Genomic DNA, 17792 nt, shown 5'->3' with positions numbered 1-17792 from the left:
CCAGAGAACTACTAGATCTGATAAACTACTTCAGCAAAGTGGCTGGGTATAAAATTAACTCAAACAAATCAGTAGCCTTCCTCTACTCAAAGGATAAACAGGCTGAGAAAGAAATTAGGGAAATGACACCCTTCACAATAGTCCCAAATAATATAAAATACCTCAGCGTGACTTTAACCAAGCAAGTGAAAGAGCTGTATGACAAGAACTTCAAGTCTCTGAAGAAAGAAATTGAAGAAGATCTCAGAAGATGGAAAGACTTCCCATGCTCATGGATTGGCAGAATTAATACACGAAAAATGACCATTTTGCCAAAAGCAATCTAGAAATTCAATGCAATCCCCATCAAAATTCCAAGTCATTCTTCAAAGAGTTAGAAAGAGCAATTTGCAAATTCAAACCAGGATAGCAAAAACTATTCTCAACAATAAAAGAACTTCTGGGGGAATCATCATCCCCAACCTCAAGCAGTATTATAGAGCAATCATGATTAAAAAACAAACAAACAAAACAAGCAAAACACCCTGTTTGGTATTGGTACAAAGACAGGCAGGTAGATCAGTGGAATAGAATTGAAGACCCAGAAATGAACCCACACACCTATGGTCACTTGATCTTTGACAAAGGAGCTAAAACCATCCAATGGAAGAAAGACAGCATTTTCAACAAATGGTGCTGGTTCAACTGGAGGTCAGCATGTAGAAAAATTCAAATCTATCCCTTCTTATTGTCCTGTACAAAGCTTAAGTCAAGTGGATCAAGGACCTCCACATCAAACCAGATACACTCAAACTAATAGAAGAAAAAGTGGGGAAGAGGATCAAACACATGGGCACTGGGGAAAATTTCCTGGACAAAACACCAATGGCTTATCCTCTAAGATCAAAAAGCAACAAATAGGACCTCATAAAATTTCAAAGCTTCTGTAAATCAAAGGACTCTGCCTTAGGTCAAAATGGCAACCAACAGATTGGGAAAAGATCTTTACCAATCCTACATCTGATAGAGGGTTAATATCCCAAATATACAAAGGACTCAAGAAGTTAGACTGCAGAGAGCCAAATAACCCTATTAAAAAATGGGATGCAGAGCTAAACAAATTCTCAGCTGAGGAATACCCAATGGCTGACAAGCACCTAAAGAAATGTTCAACATTCTTAGTCATCAGGGAAATGCAAATCAAAATAACCCTGAGATTCCACCTCACACCAGTGAGAATGGCTAAGATCAAAAACACAGGTGACAGCAGATACTGGCTAGGATGTGGAGAAAGAGGAACACTCCTCCACTGTTGGTGGGATTGCAGAATGGTACAACCACTCTGGAAATCAGTCTAAAGGTTCCTCAGAAAATTGGACATTGCACTACCCGAGGACCCAGCTATACCTCTCCTGGGCATATACCCAAAAGATGCTCCAACACACAACAAAGACACATGCTCCACTATGTTCATAGCAGCCTTATTTATAATAGCCAGAAGCTGGAAAGAACCTAGATACCCTTCAACAGAGGAATGAATACAGAAAATGTGGTACATCTACACAATGGAATATTACTCAGATATCAAAAACAATGACTTCATAAAATTCATAGGCAAAGGAATGGAACTAGAAAATTTCATCCTGACTGAGGTAACCCAATCACAGAAAAACACACATGGCATACACTCATTGATAAGTGGCTATTAGCCCAAAAGCTTGAATTACCCAAGATGCAATCCAAAGACCACATGAAGCTCAAGAAAAGGATGACCAAAATGTAGATGCTTCACTCCTTCTTAAAAGGGGGAACAAAAATATCCATAGGAAGGGATATGGAGGCAAAGTTTAGAGCAGAGACTGAAGGAACGACCATTCAGAGCCTGCCCCACATTTACACACACACACACATATCCACCAAAACTAGATAACATTGATGAAGATAAGAAGTGTATGCTGATAGGAACCGGATATAGATCTCTCCTGAGAGACACAACCAGAGTATCAGAACATGTCAAATACAGAGAACACTAGCAACAAACCACTGAACTGAGAATGGGACCCCTGTTGGAGCAATTAGAGAAAGGACTGAAAGAGCTGAAGGGTTTTGCAACCCCATAAGAACAATAATGCCAACCAACCAGAAGTCCAAGGGACTAAACCACTACCCAAATGGACTGACCCATACATGGACTGACCCTGGGCTCCAACTGCATAGGATGGTCTTGTTGGGCGCCAAAGGAAGGAGAAGCCCTTGGCCCTGTCAATGTTGGACCCCCAGGCAGGGGAAAGTGGGGGGGAGTGGTACGGGGGGTTGTGGGTGGGGGAGAGTTGTGGACAGGGAGGGAGCACCCTTATGGGGGGAGGGGAGGGGATAGGGGCTTATGGACAGGAAACCAGGAAAGGGGATAACATTTGAAATGCAAATAAAGAAATAGATCCAAAAAAAAAAAAAAAGAAAAAGAAATCAGAAAGAAAACCTTCAAAATCCCCTATCTATCAAATAAATAGAAATAAATTTCTCAGAGAAAATCAGAGCAGCAGCTTGCGTGTAAGCAGGAATTATGGGGCTGCTCTGAGTACAAGTGTCAGCAGCCATGACAGAGGAGTCAAACTAGGAACATTTGTTTTGAAGCACAGTGAAAGGTATGGTGCCACCCTTCTATAATCTGCACATTTGTATAAGCAAGAAAGGCTTACCAATCAAAGACAACCCAGCATTACATAGTAAGACTCTGTTTCAAAAAACTAAGGGCTGGTATGGGGCTCACAGGCACAATACTTGCCCAGCAGGTAAAAGGGCTTGGGTTCAATTCCCAATACCACAAAACAATAAAAACATGAAGAAAAATGAACTCAGAAGCCAGCAAAATCAGTATACACAGTTCTTTAGAGATAGGAATTACCAGCAGATACAAAGTATACAATAACTAGGCAACAGATGTCTAAAGAAGTGATCCAGGTAACCACACATGACAAGCAAGGACAGGACCACCCGGAATCATCTGAGAGTTAACGTCTCACAGTGAAATGTAATTTCAAAAATAAAGGTTCAACAAAGGTTTAACAGAAGAGACAATTGAACATTAACATGGAAGGTGTATGTCACTTGACTTTTCCCTTACTGCTTTTAATATTCTTTCTTTGTTTTGTGTATTTGGTATTTTGACTATTTTATGTGACGGGAGGAGTTTCTCTTCTGGTCCAATCTATTTGGAGTTCTGTAGGCTTCTTATAGGTTCATGGGCATCTCTTTCTTTAGGTTAGGGAAGTTTTCTTCTATGATTTTGCTGAAGTTATTTACTGGTCCTTTGAGTTGGGAGTCTTCACTTTCTTCTATACCTATTATCCTTAGGTTTAATCTTCTCACTGTGTCCTGGATTTCCTGTATGTTTTGGGCTAGGAGCTTTTTGCCTTTTACATTATCTTTGACAGTTGTGTCATGTTTTCTATGGAATCTTCTGACCCTGAGATTCTCTCTTCTAGCTCTTGCATTCTGTTGGAATGTGTAGCTAAACGAATTACCCAGGATGCAGTACTGAAAGGAAAGGTAAAGAAACTCTAGAGAAAGTGTCGGCCTTTCCTTAATAGATAGTCTGTTTTGACGGGAATGAAGATGATATAAAGACATTTTCACAAAAACAAAAACATAAAATTTACCAAATACTGACATTAAGATATAACTAAAGAAAAATGACCTGGGATGTGACAAGGAACAATAAGTAAATAGCAAGGATGTATGTACAAAGATACAGGTCTGTCTAAACAGACCACAGAATGACCAGACTTCAAATGCTCTAAGGTTCCTGGACTGTGCAAAGAGATCCTTTACAACATTATTTAAAGTTCTATTATGTTAAACATACAAAGCAAAAATCTTCAGAGTAACATTAAATGGACAAATTGATCATATAAATTTCAGATGAAAAATTTTAAATACCAATTTATACCTTCACGCCTTTCTTATTTTTCTTTTTGTTTTCATTTGTTTTTGTTTTGTTTTGTTTTTCAAGACAGGGTCTCTCTGTCTCAAGAACAGCTCTGGCTGTCCTGGAACTTGACAACTCAGGCTGGCCTCCAGCACAGAGGTCCACCTGTGTCCACCTCCGGAGTTCTGGAATTCAAGGCTTACACCACCACCATCCAGCTTCAAACACACGTCTTCAAATGAAGTGGCGGGGGGATGTGTGGCACTAACAGAAGTGTTCACACATATTCAAATATATGCCAGTTATTACAATGAATATAAATGGAATAAATGTGTCAATTAATGGATATGCATCATATTGGATAAAGTGACAAATTTCACAAAATTCTTTGTGAAATTTATGGGACACATCTAAATTGTAGAGATAGAGAAAGATTAAAAACAAGCTGAGCTAGAAAGGTTTGGTTTTGTTATTTCCAACACATATTTCACATGTTTTGAGGTTTGATTCACAAAATATACTGTTCTTCTAATACTTTTACTTGGGAGGTAGAAGGTAGGATTAGGAGTTTGGAGTCATTGTGAAGTTGGTTAAATATCAAGTCAGAGGCTAGCCTGAGCTACAAGAGACAATGTATCATAAAACAATGGCATGAAGGTGAAGTAGAGCAAAGATATAGTAGGTGAAAGCTGAGAGAGCTGAGATATTTATCTTAATATTTATAAAGCAGATCTTAAGACAAAGTACTACAAGGGTTAAAGAAGACAATTAATGACAGGCTAAATTTTAAAATTTCCTAATTATTATATTACTTTTATAATTAACTTACTTCCCCTAAAATGAAATATGTGGGTGAAGATTTTAGCTGATGTAGTTAGATTTAATTCTGACCTTTTTGTAGTTGGGTAATTAGAGTCTATGTTTTAGTGTCTATTAAACTATTTATCAGGTTGTACATAACCATTATGGCATTTCTTTGGTTGGCCAAATTATAAATTTATGGAATTACATATATTACATTATTTAGGCACCAAACAACTTCTAAATCAAAGTTGTTCTACATGAAAGAATTTTGGGATAAGGCACAGAGTCTAGGCACATGACTTACTAGCTGTTACTCACACACCATTCTGAATACATGCACTAGCAGCAGAGCCACAAGTCTGCAGACTGCTGCCCTGTCACTACTACTCTGAAGAAAGGAGCGGAAGGTACAAGCCAGTGGTTCTTTTTCTTGTACTGATACTCCTCTGAGTGTAACCTGTATTGTCCCTAAACCCCAATATTCTGCCTCTACTGAAACTTTTGGACAGGCAAGATAAGCAATAGCTAGCTGACCTGGAAGAGAGCACTGTATACACTGTACTGGCTCAGTGCTATGGAGGTTGGGACTAAGGAAAACAAGCACAGGACAACTCTCTCACAGCACTGACACCACAGTCAGGAATGGCCTCTCTTAGTATACAAGCTACAATTCAAGCTGGAGCTAACAGGATATCAGTTTCCTAGCTATTTAAAATTTACTTTAGAAACAGCAGAAAAATAATGCCATGTGGAAAAAGTAAAACAGTAATTAAAACTCATTGTTACAGTTTTGAAAATATGAGGAAGTGGCAGGCTCTAAACTCTTATGTTTTTTTACACTTGATTTTAGCAAAAGAGAGAAAACTGTGATACAATTAATTTTTTTGCTTTTTGCAACATATGTTTTTTTTAATCTGTAGATTAGGATTTACAAAATATGCAGTTCTTCTAATACTTTCAATGTTTCAAGCCAACCATAAAAGAATGTGAATGAAATAATAAACTACAGAAATAATGCCTTAAAAACACCAGAGTGTGGGTGGCACTGAAGTCCTTGTGCTTGCAGGTAGGCACTAGGGGGAACCAGGAATGCTAAGGACCCAGGGACACCCCTTCGAAGAGCAGGCATAGTTAATACCCTAGTGATCTTTGCTATCCTTGTGGCCAAGACCACACCAAATCCTCTCCCAGACTCGTATCATGAGTTTGTCAATCTATATAACACCTTTTTATGGAAGATGTCACAAGTACTTTACAAAGAGTTTTGATGTAGTTATGTCTCAAGCTTTATTGTGCACATGAAAACGAGTTAGGAGAAATTTCACCTGTTGTATTTAACTACACCTAAAATAAACTACTCCGGAATAGACTCTCAAAATTTGAACCAACACCAGCTACTGAGTTATGTCAAACAGAGTTACCTTCCTGCCTCCAGGGAATCACTACCTCAAGTGGCCACCACCCCTACCACAGTCCTACAAAAAACATAGTTTCTGTAATTCTGCAAATTAGTATCTTTTCTATTATCTTATTCAATGTTTAAATTTACTGGATTATAGAATGCATAAAGGAGATGAATTCTAAACATTATCATTTTATAAATTTTCACAAAGTAAGCATATCTATTTCATTGGCTGTCGTCAGGTAACAGGTTTCACTGTGTAGCCCTGGCTAACCACTAACACTATATGTAGACATGGCCTGTACTGGCTGGTTTTGTGTGTCAACTTGACACAAGCTGGAGTTATCACACAGAGACGAGCCTCCCTTAAAGAAATGCCTCCATGAGATCCAGCTGTAGGGCATTTTCTCAATTAGTGATCAAGGGTAGGGGGGCCAATTGTGGGCGGTGCCATCCCTGGGCTAGTAGTCTTGGGTTCTGTAAGAAAGCTGAGCAAGCCAGGGGGAGCAAGCCAGTAAGTAACATCTCTCCATGGCCTCTGCATCAGCTCCTGCTTCCTGATCTGCTTGAGTTCCAGTCCTGATTTCCTTTGGTGATGAACAGCAATGTGGAAGTATAAGCTGAATAGACCCTTTCCTCCCCAACTTGCTTCTTGGTTACGATGTTTGTACAGGAATAGAAACCCTAAGACATAACCTCAAATTTAAGAGTTCCTCCTGATCCTGCCTTTCTAGAGCTGGGATTAAAGATATGTGACACCACACCCTGCCCCATCTTTAATTGCTTAAAAAAGATTTATTTTGTGCATCTTGGTATCTTACCTGAATGCATATATATGTATACTACCTGCATGCTTGGTGTCACAGATCCCCTGGAACTGGAGTTACAGTTGTGAGCTGCCACGTGGGTGTTGATAATTGAACCTGGTACCTGTAGAGGAGTATCCAGTCCTAACCTCTGAACCATTTCTCCCCCCATCTTTAGTTTTTAAGGTGATAATAAAAGTTAAGAAGTAAGAATTAAAATGATTGTGGCAAAAAAGGCAGAATAAGAAATAGGAAAGAGTGAGGGAGATTAAATCAGGTGAGGACACAATGGCAGAAGTGGATGGATTCCTTTATAAGGAGAATTCTCTATCTTCCAAACATGAGGACAAATAATCTCTACTTGACAGTTGACTACTCTGTTGTTGGTCCTACTCGAGGGCTTGAATGAGAATGGCCCCCAAAGGCTCATGGATGGATAGTCATCAGGGAGTGACACTACTTGGGAAGGATTAGTAGGTGTGGCCTTGTTAGAGGAAGTGTGGTACTGTGGGTGGGCTTTGAGGTTTCCAAAGTCCAATTCAAAACCAGTGATCCTCTCTTCCTGCTGCTTTGGGATCCAGACATAGAACTCTCAGCTATTTCTGCATATCATGCCAGCCTACATACTTCCAGACATGATGAGAATGGACTAAACCTCTGGAACTATAAGCCAGGCCCCAATTAAATGCTTTCTTTTATAAGAGTTGCTGTGGTCACGGTGTCTCTTCATAGCGATCAGAACTCTAAGACATTAGTTTTATTTTTTAAAGCCCAATAAATAAATAATAAATAAAAGTTCAGTGATGCTATTATAAAATTGTCAGTGTGCTCCACAACTTTAAACTTGATGATAGTTTGCAATCTACTGGAGCTCTTTCCCTTAATAAGCAGATCGGGTTTGTCACCTCAAACTGGTCATTGTTGGGGAACATCTGATGCTGAGTCTAGACCCAGCACATAAAGTTAATAAAGATGTAGGAGAATGTTCAGAGACTCTTAAACCATTTCCCACTCTGTCATATACAAGTCTTCCTCGGATGTAGATTCTGAATTATTTTCACCATTTAGTACAGTGGGTCTCAACCTGTGGGCCTCAAACCCTTTGGAGGCACGTATCAGATATCCTCCATACCAGATATTTACATTATGATTCACAACTAGCAAATTTACAGTTATGAAATAGCAACAAAATAATTTATGGTTGGGGGGTCAGCACAACATAGGTAACTGTGTTAAGGGGTCACGCTCAGCATTAGGAAGTTTGAGAACCACTGGTCTAGTTCAATGAATCTTTTCTAGCTCGACTATTCTTTGTATTTCGTGGATGTATTTAACGCACAGTAACTTTTCCAGTTACCAAGTACGCATAGGGTCTGGTTTTTTTGTTTTGCTTTGCTTTGCTTTGCTTTTTTTAGTTAGAATTTCTGGACCGTTGAGCCCCATGTGTGATTAGCAGCACTGCGTTCAGGGCAAAAGCTCCACTGAACCTGGAGTTCCTTGTACTCAAAGGAGGCAACAAAGAGCTGCGCTGCTCCGATGCCACTGCTCTGATTTCAGGAGCGTGCGAGGCGCAGCTGGCCAAGGTCTTTCAAGAGACACCTCCCCAAGTGTGGGCAACCCGCACTGGCCGCTCCCACTACAAAGAGTAAACCCTCGTCTGCATCCCGTCACCAGGGCAACCCTGCCACCCGACACCGGTGCTGTCAATAAATACCGCGTCCGGGGCTGGCACTTGAGGAGTGAGCACCGCGGCCGCCGTGCACCCAGAGCTCTGGCACCCCACGGCGCCCACTCAAGCTGCCTCGCCTCATAGCCTGTGGTGAAGCCTCCGCCGCCGCGCCCCAGCCGCGCGCCCGCTCGCCTGCCGCACGTGTGGGCCGTGATTGTCCCCGGCGGTATCCCTCCGCGCCCCCGCCTCAGCTCTCCCGCCCTCCCCGGGACCCTCGCCGGCTGCGTTGCGGAAGGATCGCACGCACGCGCGCACACGTCCCGCTGGCCGCGGAGAGCCGAGGGAGCTGCGGTGTGAGTCGGCCGTCGCCAGCCCCGCTGCAAGCGTCGCTCAGCCGCTGGCCCCTGAGCCCCGCGGCCGCGGCCGCCCGGCGCTCCCCGCTGCGGGTCCTGTCCCCGCCCGCCGCAGTTCCCCGGAGAGGGGCGGTCGGTGCCTGCGCAGAGCCGCCTCCTCCCGCCCCCGCCCGCCTCCACCGCCGCCGCCGCCGCCGCCGCCGCCGCCGCCGCTGCTGCTGCGCCTCTGCTCCTGCCGTCCCCGCTGCAGTGCGAAGGGCTCGAAGATGGCCGGTTGGCAGAGCTACGTGGATAACCTGATGTGCGATGGCTGCTGCCAGGAGGCCGCCATTGTCGGCTACTGCGACGCCAAATACGTCTGGGCAGCCACGGCCGGGGGCGTCTTCCAGAGCATCACGGTGAGGCCCGGGGGCGCCGAGCCGGCAGGTGTGCGGCGGGCCTGAGGAAGGGGACGCCCGCCCGCGAGGAAGGGGATGAGGCCGGGGCTGAAGGATAGGGTACCGCCGGCTGAGGAAGGGCATGCAGCCGGGGGGGGCTCCCCGTGCCAGCCGCTGAGCCTGGGGATGCTGCCCGAGGCCGCGCGGGGGCGGGGCGGCCGGACTCTTCGCCCCGGCGGCGCCCCGGCTTGCGGCTGCCAGGGTGGAGGAGGGGACGTCTCCCCGGGAGGCCCCTCAGCGTTCGGGGAGCCCGGCGGGCTGCAGTGCAGGTCCCCGGGTGTGGGCGGGAGGTCCTACGCGGCAGGCTGGCCCTGGCTCGGCAGTGTGCGCGGGATGTGGGTGGCGGCGGTGGCCGGGTCCCGGGAATTAATGGAGTGACTTTGCGTAGGCTTGCGGGTGTCCAGGCCTCCTAGGCTGGAGAGAAAGGTACGCGGACCACGTAGGTGGAATCGTGAATCTACTTCAGCTGTGGCTCTATAGTTTTTTTTTTCCTCCAAGATGGCGAACTGCCATTGATTTCTCTTCTCCACCTATAGAGATTCATCGATATACTGTTATCCCCAGTTACGCAACATAGCTCTAAAAAGGGGATGGTTTAAGGGTGATTTAAAAAAAAATCAGGGGAGTCGCTGGAGGGGGGTGACACTTCTCAAGTCACTCCCTCTTTAGTGATGGTAGTAAAAGAACTAATACCGATATCTGCTTCACGTTGTCTCATCTTCATGTGACTTGATGGCATTTGACTCGGTTGCCACACGTTTGGAGTATATTCGTCAATCAGCACTGCTTATTGTTATGCCCGTTTCTATGCAATGCTCTTCTTTAAAATTTTGGCACCAGTATCAAGTACAAGACCATTCCCTTAATTTCTTAGTTCCACACTCCCACTCCCTTCCCATCACCTAGGAAAATTCAAGTCCCATATCACAGGTGCTCAGCATTTTACTACTTAACATGGTTTAATATATCAGTGTGGATTCAGTCCATGCTAGGAGTGCTTTAAGATCTCCTGTCCCCATGTGAGAGACCACAATTCCTACAGCGAATTGACATTTGGTGATTAACTTTTTTTTTCTGCAGTCTTGCCTTTGTGTGTGAGTTCCCGCTGTCTGGCTTAAGAAGATTGCGGGAGTATGCTTGGAAATGGCTGGGGCCTGCTATGACTCTGCAGTTCTGATGGGGGCGACGCCTTCCTTCTTATTCATGGAATGTTAGAATGAACGTATTCTCTTTTCTGTTCTGCTGGCTACCTCACTTTCCTTACCAATGCCCCTCCATTTTCTGTCTGATTTTACTATTGCTTACTGCAGTGCTGTAGACAGACTCCACACTGCATTTGTCCAGAAGGAAAAGCTGATTATTGAATGGAAGGGCAAGGCAAGTTGGAGAGAAAAAAGTGGCTAGAAAAATAGGAGGGAAAAACGAACTTGGAAATGCCCCACAGTGATGGAGGCGGTGGTTGAGGTTTGAATATCAGGGATATTTCAATCTGCTCGAAACAGAGAAGTGAGCAGGTTTATCTGGGTAGACTTTCACTCAACTTTAACTTTGATGCAACATGACTAATGTGGCTGAATGTGACAGGCAAGCTTTTGTAAGAGCTTATAGCTGAATCTTTACAATTACATAAGCACCTTCAAGTAGCACCTGACTTGATATAGTTTATAAATAACTCAATTTCAGTTTGTAGCCAGTGTCAACTGCCAACTGTTTAGGGAGACTCTTTGTACCGTTGCTATACTCTGGCTTTTAGTTAGCAGACCTCACTGCAAAAGCAAACTAATGTGTAAATCATGTAACCGTGTAATGATAAAAACAAGAAAAATCAAGATATTTACATCAGCACACCATTTGTTGTATCAAATTCTGATTAACTGTAATTTTTTCTTCTTTGTTTTGGGTGGCCAGCCAGCAGAAATAGATGTGATTATAGGAAAAGACCGGGAAGGTTTCTTTACCAATGGTTTGACTCTTGGAGGAAAGAAGTGCTCTGTGATCAGAGATAGCCTATACGTTGACTCGGACTGCACAATGGACATCCGGACAAAGAGTCAAGGTGGGGAGCCAACATACAACGTTGCTGTTGGCAGAGCTGGAAGAGGTAAGCAAGCTGGTTTTTTGTGCCTAAAAGTTGCATGCCATGTTAGAACTTGGGTTTCTTTAATGGTTTAAGTAAAGATTCGTTCCTAGAGACTCTTAAGGGGGTTTGTGAGCTGCTCAGCACTGAGGGCTGGCACTGCTACCATCTCGTCTGTTTGAGAGTGGTGCGTACGCGCCTCACTCCTCCCCCTGACTACTGTAAACTGCCACAGCTTTAGTAATCTTAACAATGGAAAGTTGCCTCATGTTAGGATGTTAAGCCATCATGTTAGGATGCTGGGGTATATGTGATTGTTAAACTGTTCTGGTCACTTAGTTATTTTTGTGTCTAATTAGTCTTGTAGAGCTCTCCTTTAATGTTTGCTTAGATTTGAAATCCGTTCCCTGCTCATCATAAAAAGGAAACAATCACATTGTTTTATTTTTCTGCCAGGAACATTTCGGAAGAAGAGAGAAATAACCTAGAGTCTTAGAGTACATGTCCCATTTATTAAAATACTTCCAAAGAATGAGATTTTAATATGAAAAGTAGGAAACTACATGCAGTTTATATACTTGGCCCACAAACTCTGGTACCAGTTTCTAGACTTGGTAATAAAAATTCTGATTTCAATATGGCGTAAATTTAATATTTCATAGAGAACCTTTGAGATTGAAATTTACACTGGCATCTCACTGACAAATACATTTATGCATTAAGTTGTATAGCTGCATCATTTGGCAAAGTTAGCACACAACAGTTCTGCAGTGTGAGCCTACAGTGAGTTATAATTTAATGCTGTGGGTGTCTGAGGTGTGATTTGTTTCATAAACAAATCACATAAAACAAGATAACTTTAAAACATACAAATCTTAAGTTTTAGCTGTGTCCAGATATATAAGATGCTAAGGTTGGGAAAATAAATGCATCAGCTGAAGGACTGGAGAGATTGCTTAGTGTATAATAGCCATGACTGAGTTCCCTTCCCAGCACCCACACAGCAGCTCACAATTGTGTAGCTACAGTCCAGGGGCTCTGGTGCCCTCTTCTGGCCTCCAAGGACACCAGGCACACATGTAGTATATACGTATGCATGACAAACACACACATATGCATTTAAAAAAAATCAACACTTGAAGCCAAATGAAATGAAACTTTTTTTTATCATAAAACACTGCTGACATCTAGTGGCAGTGAGTATATTTGGCACACAGCTGTACATAAAGTTGAGTTCAGTACAATACAAATTAGGTGCTAGAAGTAGTAAACAAGTTTGATGATTTTTAGACTGGAAACGATTAGCAAAGGGAAGTATCAATATAAGACAAATACCACTGATGCAGAGTTTTTTGACTGACAGTATCATTTCTGTTTAAATTTGGTTTTCATTTTCCTCTGGAAGTGATAGACATGTTAACTTATTTATAGTAACACATGTGAGACAATAGCTTGTATTTATCATGCATGCTGCATTTGAGGAGAATTTATAAATGAAAAATATCAAGTTGTTAAAGTATATTTTGAGAGACAAATAGTGTGGTGTCAGCCAGAATATTTCTCCCTGTGACTCAAGGTAAATGATCGCCTTCCTTCTCGCTCTCACACAGAGCCTTTATGGGACTCAGCTGTTGTACAGTGGGCTTCCCTGCATACATCTCACAGTGTGCTGGTTTTACTAGCCTGAAGGATCTCCAATCTGGAGACATGATGGTTTTGAGTGTTAAACAGTTATGGAAAACTAACTTAATGTTAACTTATTAATCTATCTGCTTAAACTTATGTGATTCTTGATTAACACTTCTTTTGAAACACTTTTCTCCTTTTTCTTTCAGTCTTGGTCTTTGTAATGGGAAAAGAAGGGGTCCATGGAGGCGGATTGAATAAGAAGGCATACTCAATGGCAAAATACTTGAGAGACTCTGGGTTCTAGCTGCTAGGCAGACTGTTAAGTATTAGGGGAAAATTGCTCTTAAATTTTCCTAGCTGTAAGCTTAAGTCTTAATTCTGGAAATTTTATTAGCAATGCAGGGTGATGGGATATGAACCTGTGTCTCCTTTGTATCCCTCTGTTGGTGGGGAAAGGTGTCTGTCTTTCTTCCCCTTCCCCTTAAATAATTATGTTCATTTTTGTTTTGTTTCCTTGTGTACTCCAGCATTGGTTATAGTCATGGGAAAGGAAGGTGTCCACACAGGCACAATTAACAAGAAAACATACGAACTCGCTTTATACCTGAAGAGGTCTGATGTATAAGCAGCCTCTCCCATCTACCTACCTATCAACTGTCTTCATCACCACCCTAATTACGGTCACAATGCTACCAGATTGTAGATGGTAGCTAGTTTTTCCTTCCTTATTTTCTACTGTCATGATTCCCAAGGGTCATTTGTATGTTAGCCACTGTGTGACCAACCCTTATCTGGCATCGTAATCGCAGCACAATAATGATTTGCATGATATCTTGAGATTGGGGGAAGGGGGCATGCCAAGTCGGGCATCACTTCGTCTTAGCAATTAGTGGAATACTGATTACTAAAATAAGTTAATATTAAGCAAGGTGCCGGTGTACAATCTCTAATTTGATCAGTGTTTTCTCAGCACTTTGAGCATTTACTTAGCTCATTTAGTCTTCCTTTTGTAGCGCATGGTTGGGAGGAAAAAGTGCATGCATCTGTACTTCACACCTTTCTCATCCCCTCCCTTCGAACATGAGGCGTTTGGTTTGCTTCCATTCTCTTTGTGTAGTGCCTGGTTTATTTAACCTAATCAATACCTCCTCGCTGAGCAGTGAGAGTCGCAGTGATTTACTTTGATACAGTGATTGCACTTGGGACACTGTTTGTAGTGTCATAGCACGTGATGAGTGCAGCTGTGGAGAGAAAGGCACTTCCTCCCATGACCTTACTACAGTAACCATACCGATCAAATTCCCAGGGACATTCGATCATTGCAGTAGCTCAGACTTCTTGTCTTGTCTTTGCACACCAGCTGTACTCTTGAGTAAAATTGTAAAAGGCTGCCATTATGGATATTAGGTAACCCAACATAACCATCTGGAGTGTGTCCAGTTTATTTTTCATAGGACCAATTTTTATTTGCAGCTTAGGTTTTTATATGAAGTTGCATTATTGTGGACTTGGCTGTCTTGTGATGTATTTTTTTCATATGTATCCTGTGCCATACTATTGTTAAAATGAACTGTTGCTATTGTGAGATGGAATTTCTTTCGAATGGCACTACTTTAGGGACATTCTAGTATTTGCTTCTATTGTTTGGGCATTGTGGATAATGTACAGATTTAAAAACAAATCTTGTTGCTGATTTGTCCATTTCTTTCCCTGCACTTTGTTACATCTGGGATACAGTCTAACTCATCTGATTTAATATGCATTTAAAAAAATGCCATAACTATTAAACACCTTGTTTACAGACAGATGAAATAAATTTATTCCAACCAAATACTCTATTGGACTCCTGTTTTCATTATAAATTATACATTTTTGGTTATGTTGTTATTGTTGATTTTGGAGGGTGGGGCAGGAGGTATTTGCTGTGTAGTCCTTGTTGGCCTTAAACTCAAAATACTCCTGCCTAAGCCTTTGTAGGCAGCTGTAGCTGACAAGGGACTGTGAGGAAAAGGCCAGCTTACCTGCAAGCATGTAAAAGCACCTACAAATTTCTTTTCACTAAGCCTTGGTCTACTAGATGTGGCTTTTGTGCCTTCATTCTATGATCATCCTGACTTAATGTGAAGACAGCTAACCTGCTAGGGCATACATGTTATATTGGCCTCTTGATGCAAACTCTATATCTACTCTTTTATCTATAATTACTTAGAGGCTCCAGTGGCAAGAAGAGATTCTGTGCACTCCATTATGGAGGGTTCTTCTGGACTGAAGGGTCAGTGACTGTAGATTGCAGTCATGCTGGCAGCCTGACGTCAGCCAGTGAGCCTCGTAAAAGGCCAGAGGCCATTCCTCAGTCAGCACTCAGGAAAATCTCATACTTCTACATTTTCTGGTTTTCAGAGTAATGTGTTGACCACAGCTAAATGTTTTAATGCTAGAGTCTCTTACATAAATAATTTAAGTTCAAGACTATTGAGACACATATTACTGCAAATTATCAAGCAGAAACATAGCAGTAGGTACTCAGGTTATTCTAAGTGAAAGTGGGAGCTGGTAACAGTGAACATGAACTGCCTTAGAGGTGGAGAATCCATAGACCAGGACATGACTGTTTAGAAATAACCAGTGTGGCTCATATCAATTGACCTGCATACTACCCTTGAAAAAGATTGGTTAGGGAACAGGAATTAATCTTCTCCGTACTTAAAATATACTGCACATAACAAATTTTTCAAGGTGTTAGGCAGTAATTATGAGTTAAATTTACATATAAGATGTAAAATATTTAGAAGATAGAAATCTGGGTCTACTTTCATGTGTTAAGATACCCTAGACTTTACAAAACAATTAAAGCCTGTTATCCTTGTCAAGAATAAAGCTGGATAAATGAAAATTTAGTGATAAGGTGATGATTTGAGGTTTTTGAGTAATTATTCCCACATGAATTGTAAAACAAATCCCTTAACGAATACCTGGAAATTGCAATGTATGTTGAACATGTGATAGAGGATGATTATCACAATGAAATAGTAGAAGGTTGTCATTGGTTCCTGCTCACAATTTCAAAATAAATTTACTTAGGGAAATGTATGTGGGGTAGTATGTGTGTGTGTGTGTGTGTGTGTGTGTGTGTGTGTGTGTGTGTGTGTGTGCCGCCTATTATGTACTTAGTTCTGAGAATTTAGCATAAGGAAATGGAGCTATACAAATTTGTATATCAAAACGCCCATCACACTGAACAATAATCAAACATCAACACATCAGGTTGAGTATGTCCCCTAAACAGAATAGTTATAAAAGAATGACAAGGTCTAGATGGACATGCTATATCATGTGTGTGTTTATGTGTGTAATTATATATAAATATATTTTGCAGAGATCCATAGCCAAAAACTAGGCAGAACCAGGGGAAGCCTATAGGAGGAGGATGTGGGGCTATAGGAGCCAGAGGGGTCTAGGACACCACTAGAACACAGCCCTGTATGGGTCTGAACTAGGTCCTCTGTATTTTATGGTTTGTAGAGGTTGATGTTCTTATGGATATTCAGTGGAAGAAGGGACTGTCTCTGACTCTAGCCTGCTCTTGGGACCCTTTTTCTCCCACTGGGTTGCGTTGTCCAGCCCAGAAGAAGACATTGGATCACATTGCTGATGGTTGTGAGCCACCATGTGGTTGATGGGACTTGGAACTCAGGACCTCTGGAAGAGCAGTCAGTGCTCTGCTGAGCCATCTCTCCAGCCCCAAAACCTAATTTAAAATTCTAAGGGCTTGAATATTTAAGCTGTTCCTCAATATGTGAACTTAGGTTAACTGTGACACTTCATGTTGTCAGTTAACAAAGGCAGAAGGATCGCATTATGTGTGCAGTTCTCCACAAGGAGACCAAAGCTCTGGATAGTTACTGTCCAGTCATAGTTCAAAGGGATTACCAGAAAATCAGTGGGCTCACCTTCCTTAATGTGTCACTGTTAGTGTTTGTCAAGCTCCCAGCAGCTGGTGTGCACGAGGAGTTGTGGATGGTTCATCCTGTCCAGGCTGAACATCAGCAAATCCTGTCACCTTTGTCACTGACATACTCTTCATTGTTTTAAGACCTGGAAGTACTTTAATCTTGAAACCAGATAGCCTCTGTGTAAATTTTTTCTATCCCATTTATTCATTTTGAACTGATGGTTTGAATTCTATCAATCAGTTTTCAGACTGCCAGAAATATATTTTGTATATAAATTTGTACATTAAGAACAAATCTCTTTTTAACTAAGATCTCAGATTTTGAAACTAAGTTCATTTTTTCATAGTAAAACTTACTTTGAGACAAGGCCTCATATGTAGTCTTGCCTGGTGGCCTGCCTCTATCTCCCAGTGCTAGGATTAAAGAAGTGGCATGCCCAGATAGCTTTCTGTATTGCAGCTTATTAGTGTCTGATGGGAGGCATGCTGTCCAAGAAAGAAACTGTGCCTGGTTCTGCAAACTCCGCGTCAAGAGTCCATGGCTCAGGAGACTGTAGGGGAGATCACACCACTGAAGGAAATTATACCTCTTCCAACACTGTTGATTGCCAGTAGTCCCTCAGGGAGGCATGGGGCTTCAGGGCCCTCTCCCCAATCCATCATAAACTGTGGCCGGGCCAGTCCTGTGCAGATGAACCACAGCTGCAGGGAGTTCATGAATGACAGCTATGCCATGTGTAGGAGTCCTCCGTTTGC

At 42.2% G+C, this 17792-nt stretch overlaps 1 protein-coding gene across 1 annotated transcript; it reads left to right on the top strand.

Moving 5' to 3' along the window:
- The first annotated feature begins 9069 nt into the window (after positions 1–9069).
- Pfn2 (profilin 2) lies at positions 9070–14917 on the top strand. The gene is made up of 3 exons (XM_032898354.1): positions 9070–9339; positions 11287–11479; positions 13291–14917. The coding sequence occupies exons 1-3, from the start codon at positions 9208–9210 to the stop codon at positions 13386–13388; spliced, it is 423 nt and encodes a 140-aa protein (XP_032754245.1). The 5' UTR covers positions 9070–9207; the 3' UTR covers positions 13389–14917.
- The last annotated feature ends 2875 nt before the right edge of the window (positions 14918–17792 follow it).

This window comes from Rattus rattus, chromosome 3 (genome assembly GCF_011064425.1).
Source record: "Rattus rattus isolate New Zealand chromosome 3, Rrattus_CSIRO_v1, whole genome shotgun sequence".
In the NCBI taxonomy this organism is placed as follows: domain Eukaryota; kingdom Metazoa; phylum Chordata; class Mammalia; order Rodentia; family Muridae; genus Rattus; species Rattus rattus.
This window is presented reverse-complemented; position numbering and strand designations above follow the sequence as displayed.

Coding starts and splice junctions, on each gene's coding strand:
- Pfn2 (XM_032898354.1), top strand. CDS start 9,208: ATGGCCGGTTGGCAGAGCTACGTGGATAACCTGATGTGCGATGGCTGC. Junction 9,340..11,286: donor GCGTCTTCCAGAGCATCACG/GTGAGGCCCGGG, acceptor TTGGGTGGCCAG/CCAGCAGAAATAGATGTGAT. Junction 11,480..13,290: donor TGTTGGCAGAGCTGGAAGAG/GTAAGCAAGCTG, acceptor TTTTTCTTTCAG/TCTTGGTCTTTGTAATGGGA.